A 6,000-nucleotide genomic window follows, 5' to 3' on the forward strand; every position below is an offset into this window, starting at 1 on the left:
AAACATTCTTATCACATGGAGAAAGGTAAACATACTGCTTCTGACAGGTGATTAACCTGAGAAATAGACCAAAGCTAGATACTGAAAACAGCTAAAAACCCAAGCTTAATTCTTGTCTTCCCATAGACAAAGTCTGCTTTGCTGGCATCTAAATGCCTTTAAGGATAGTACTCTACTTGTGGGAATAACTTTACATGTATGTAAGACCAGAAATTAGCATTAAAAGTGTACTTGCACAGGTATATGTGTGCTTCAGAGATTAAGATCTTTAGCTAGATTAGGAAGAACTATTTTCTCCTCCTGTGGAGTGCTGAAAGCCTTATTAGAGCTTGTCTTCCTGTAACAGATCTGGCACGGGCTGACACCAGCTACTTGACTAAACGGTCTAGTGACACAATAGAAACACTTACCTCTGTGTCATGAAACACAGCACTGAAAAATACTACCCTATATGCTTCACATGTCATTCATTTCCCTAATGCATTTTAAATCACTTTAGGGATCATGAAATGCTCTACTTGGACAACTTTAGATACTGAAATACCCTTCCCACAGCAAGACTACTCAATAATGCCACTAAAACACAGTTCTAAAAGGGTGGGGTTTCCAGCCTCCTCACCCATCAGAGCTTGTTTAAGAGAAGCACAATCACTGTAGTCACCTCTGGCTATGCACTGCATCAGCAGTCACAAGCTCAGAGGAAACCCTCTCTTGTTTGAAGAATAGGAAGATGATGAAAAATGGTTAGGGAAATTTCCTTCTAAGAAGGAAAATAAATAACCAGTGAAGCCTTCAAGGCTTAAAGCTCAGAAGCTCGCTGAAGCTAATGGAACGGCTCGTCCCTGAAAGCTCACAAGAGCTTTTTCACAAAGAAGTGGAGACCTCCAGCTGATTCTTACATTACTCTTAACACTACTCATGTCAATGAACAAATCAGTTCATATTTCTGCTGCAGCTATCTATGGGCCAGGAGAGGTGTGTGTAGGCATTGTTTACAACAGCCTTTGAAAAGAAAATGGACTGGAACATCATCCTCCTCTCACAGATGCCATCAAACTACTATCAAAGGCACAGTGGTTTCAGCCACTACAGAGAAAATGTCAGTATGAGTTACTGCCAAAAATTAAATCCAGTGAAAGCTTATTAGTAACTGATCTTTTCAAGAATTATCAGAAAAGCAAACACTCATCTATTTTTTTTTTTTTTTTTAGTCAGAAAATGAGGACCAAACCTCTTAAGAAAATTAGATCTGTTTGTATGAAATCCATCTGGATCAAAGCCAAAAGCATCTCAAAAGAGAAGATAAAAGATGTACAGATAATGATAAAAAGATGATTTGTTAATTATTTGGTATTTAGAACAGACAAGGGAAAAGCCAGCTCACAGAAGTTCACTTTTATCTACACTGTTTTCAACTGCAAGAAAAACAAGACAGAGGAACTCAAAAGAGCATACTTGATGAACAGTAGTAAGAAACTCCCAAAAACCTCATCAGATGAAATGATACAGAACCAAGAACTAGTAAACATACATTCTTCATTTTATGCTTAGTTTTCTGCATGCTTGTTCACCGTTGTACACACCTCTAGAGGGGTATGTTCCTTCCCTCCCCCCCATAAAAAGGTCGCATACTGACATGAAGAGATTTAAATGACATTTATTATTTCAATTATTATAATCAGAAAAGCATGGAGTAGGAATTGCCACCTAAGGTATTTAAAACTTTAAACATTTATAACAAACAGTTCATAACATTCTTGACTACAATTTGTAAATAAGAGCACGGTAGATATAAACAACTGATCAACTTAGAAACACAAATGTTACTTCTGCTAGAGCAGGGGCGTATCTTCTTTTCCCCTCAAAACCAAAGCCTGTGTGTCTGCACACAGACACTTATTCTGAAATTTCCCTGTAACTATAAATGGGAACAGACAATTCAGAAGGACTACTAAAGTAAGCACTTGGATAAATCTCCAAGGAGTGAGGTGAGGGAGGGATGGAGAGAGAAGGACTGTCATGACTGTGCTGAAACCACCTAAACAACTCTTACTTTCAAAGCTACACTAACGAAGTTTTATTTGGTCTTTAGAGTCTTGACTTCTCCATGTTACACACTTAACTTCCTGTTCTTCAATCTTGCAAGCAAGAAGGCCCAAATTCAACACTGTGATTAAGACTTCCAGAGAGTCAGGTACTGTACAAGGGACAGGCATTTTGAAGCCAAGAACCTCCTAACTGTTCACAGTTGAGGCGAAATAAACACTCCTTTAGGTTGACATTATAACTGGTATCTCAAGTAAGTACAAAACACAAAAGTGAACTGGTACCTCATCGTAATCAGATGCAAGTACAATGGAACTTGTAATTCAGATTTGGAGACCAGTATCATAGTTAAAGGCTGTATAGCTATTACCAGTCAGGAAAAAGCATCACAGTTTGAAGCCTTTTAATGCTTAAGTTTTGCACCACAAGTGCAATTTCTGCTATTAAAGAACTGCCTAATAAAAATCTGATGATTTCTCCATGAACCTTGCTCTTCAACAGCTGTCTAGTAGATTTCAAAAAGTAAAAAAAATGAAACAACCACCACAAAAAGACCCCAAACAAATAAAAAACCTCAGATTTATGGGATCTCTGAAAACAGAGATGGAAACACACTCCCTTCATGGATGTGGTATCATACATGTTCTGATAAGGAGTACATCATGGTCCAGCTTTAAAGTGTAACCCCTTCCTTTAAGTGATTACGTGCAAAACCCGTACAAAAATCTCTGTAATGTCTTGCCTCATGCCATCTTAAAAGCCAACTTTTCCTAAATACACTTCCACTCACTGATGGACTACACCAAGGACCAACCTGGTCCTGTCTGCACAAAGTAGTACAAAAATTAAAGCTTGAAACATATAGTATACTTATCAAATTATTACATTTCAAGACTTATCCCATCAGACATAAAACCCACAGCACAGAAGTGACCTGGTGCTGATCTCCCTACAGCTTCTCATGTCAAAAGGTACAAAGACCTATGAAATCACACAGAATGTGGTGGTTTATGTTAAACATCAAGATTCAACAGACCACATTTTTGCGCTAACAAAAGAAAAAAGGAAGATCTGGTTTTAGCAAACTTGTGGAAATATTTTATCTGTGTATTACCATTTTCTTAGCCCCTCTGCCTTTAAATCCATAACTCTGCAAAGAAGTATTTTAAATTTAAGTACCTTTTGAAAAATAAAGGAAAACAAATCTTGCAGTTGAGAGTACAAAGACTAAAATTCAACAAAAGGTAAAAATTACATTTTCACACAACTTTCATCAGCTGAAAATAAGAGTATGCCACAATGTTATAACACCTTTATGAGCAGCATATTCCCAGAGCATGCTACTACATCATATGTATTATTTTATGTTTAAATGTATTAATTCAAACTGCCATTTACCTGCAGCAGTTCCTCTGCATCAGAAGCAAAGCAGGTTTACACTCTGGCACTATATGCTCATTCACTCCCACATTCTTCACCACACCACAAATTCACATCAAAACACAGATAATGTTAACGGAGAACAATCCATAATCCCCAATATCCTCAGAGATGCTCCCTGACTTGGCCTTAACAAGCACTTGACAGATCACCATTAAGGCTTGCTGTCATGTGTATGTTTACCTTAAATGTATCCTATCCCCCTCAACCCCCCCCCCCGAGACTGAATTATCCAGGAAATACACACATCACATAGACAATATTAACAAGCTGTACAGCACATGTTACTGCTGGCTTGTAACAGCAAAACAGTTCATCACTTCATCAGAATGACTTGCTTCACAATTGGCTGGTTCATAAAATTGTAATTTCTTTCCTTAACATAAATTTTCTTCTCATAATGAAGTTTAGCATGAGGTAAAAGTACACTTTATCGCATGTACTCTTAGATAGGCCTTCTTCATGTTTAAATGTAACAGCAACACACAATTCAGTAACTGTATAATATTTTAAATAAAAGCTATGGTGGAAACATTATTTCCCAACCTTAAAAAAGAAAAAAATCAGCTTGCAGAATGCTTGCAAACTGATATTCAGTGTTATTTAGAGGAACAAAAAACAAAGAATGTGAAATTCTTTTAGTACCTGTACATCTTTCCTTGAAATACTTTACAACTGCCTCAAACCTCCACACAATCCACGAAACATTTAACACAGAAAAAAAAAAAAAAAAAGGAAAAAAACCAACCAAACAAAACCCAAACAAAACCAAGAGAATAAAAATGCATTAAGGAATTTATTAAATCCTTTAGCCATTTTTATTACTTTTTTTAATGCCTGCCACAAGAATGCAAAAAAAGGGGAGAAGACACTGTAAACACTAGATTAAAATATACCCACCCCTAGCTGAAAGCTTTTTGGTGTTGATAATTTTGGCTGCGTACTCTTGTCCTGTAGTGATTTTCATACACCTCCTCACGACGGAGAATGCCCCTCTGGAAATCAAGAAGTGGTCAAAAGTGTCAGTCTAACTGAACTGGTTCACTGCCATTACCGGTGCGAGGGTTTTAAAGGCTTTCAGCGTGAGGTGTGATGTCGGCAAAATTTAAAAAAATAATATAATTAAAAAAATCCATGTTTTCAGACTTAAGATTACGCCCGTCAGAAAGGTTAGCGCAAGCCGTAAGACCGAACCCACCCACGGCTGCTTGCTGGGCAGGGAGCAAGGTATCTTTTCGCTACCTCCAGACCGGTACACACCAAGGGGACTGAGCAGCGGCAGCCCCGGCACCGTTTCCCCCAATACCTTATCCCCGGTGACACCGCCGCCCTCCCGCCCGCTCCCGCCGGGCCGCCAACATGGCGATCGCGACTAAGAAAGCATCCGACCCTTTCCCCTCTAGCCCAGACGCCAGGGGGAGCCCCTAACCGCCCGGGCCCCCCATCCCGGACACATAAAGCCTGGGCGCTGTTTGGGGGGAGAGGGAAAGAGGGTGTGTGTAAAGGCTGGCGCATAAGGCGCTCCCCGTGGTGTGGCCCAACAGAGGGGCACCCCGACCGGCTTTCAGCACCAGTAAGGCGTCTCCCGGCAGCGATATCCCCCGAGCCTGGCTCACGCACCGGGGCCTCACAGCCGAAGCCGCCGCGCCTTCCCCCCCGTCCCGCCCCGCCCCGAGCAGGCTGCCTCACGCCGTCCCGACAGCGGCGCGACTTGGCCGGCGGGTTCCGTCCTTACTTCCCGAGCTCCTCGAAGAGCTGGTATTCGTCACTGAACCGGGTGCAAGTGGCGGTTGAGGCCATCATGAGGACGGGCGGCCGCCGGTCTTTCCGGCGGCCAGGGACGACGAAGTGGCAACAGCGAAGAGGCTACGAGGCGAAGAAAGGCGAGGCTCCGCGCCGGCTTCTCCTCCTCCTTTTCGTAGCCACCTCCTCCTCCTCCCGTGACAGGGCTGTCTCCGCGCCCTCCTGTCCGCCAGCTGGCGCGTCCTCCCCGCGCCCTCTGGGGACAGACACAGGCACACCAATAAACCTCTCCCTCAAGCCCGCCGGGGAAGGTGGCCCCCAAACGGAAAGTAAAACCGGGACGGGGGGCTCGGCGCCGCCGGCTGAGGGGTGCCTCTGCCTTCCGCTCCTTCCACCACCAACCCCCTCGGCGACCGCCCTCTCGCGGAGCCGCCGCTCCTCATGCCGGTCTGCCGGTGCCGTGCCTCCCCCTAGCGACGCAGGCCGCGGCCGCCCCGTCGCGGCTTTTTTCCCATACCCGTCGGGGACGCTGCGGTGGGCGAGTCGCACACTGCGTGAGGGGACTGGAGCGGGACTGGACGCTGCGCCCCTAGGACGGCGGCGGCGGGAAGCGCCCCTGGCCGAGGAAACGGATGCACCTGCAGTCCGCGCCTCGGCGGCCGCCTGACATCACACACCACCCGAGGAAAGCTGGGGAGGGGGGGGAAGAATAGGTTGAGGCAACAGCCGCCACTCGTGCACACGCTCGTGCGGCGCGAGGGAACCGCGCGG

General features: G+C 44.3%; 1 protein-coding gene across 18 annotated transcripts in view; it reads right to left on the reverse strand.

Moving 5' to 3' along the window:
* The window catches only part of CAMK2D (calcium/calmodulin dependent protein kinase II delta), a 163,690-nt gene extending 157,920 nt beyond the window's left edge, over positions 1 to 5,770 (reverse strand). For 8 of the 18 annotated variants that reach the window (XM_061343882.1, XM_061343875.1, XM_061343869.1 and 5 more), the window contains exons 1-2: positions 5,222 to 5,768; positions 4,387 to 4,481 (exon numbers count right to left, since the gene is read on the reverse strand). In XM_061343882.1, the coding sequence (XP_061199866.1) occupies positions 4,387 to 4,481; positions 5,222 to 5,289 (163 nt within the window). In that variant the 5' untranslated portion in view covers positions 5,290 to 5,768. Of the gene's footprint in view, positions 1 to 4,386; positions 4,482 to 5,221 lie in introns of all 18 variants that reach the window. The other 10 variants (XM_061343879.1, XM_061343881.1, XM_061343874.1 and 7 more) reach the window with 4 other exon arrangements.
* Between the last annotated feature and the right edge of the window lie 230 nt (positions 5,771 to 6,000).

This window comes from Neopsephotus bourkii, unplaced genomic scaffold, assembly GCF_033783945.1.
Source record: "Neopsephotus bourkii isolate Nb327-2 ecotype Australia unplaced genomic scaffold, CSIRO-AGI_Nbou_v1 NB_1827, whole genome shotgun sequence".
Lineage (NCBI taxonomy): Eukaryota > Metazoa > Chordata > Aves > Psittaciformes > Psittacidae > Neopsephotus > Neopsephotus bourkii.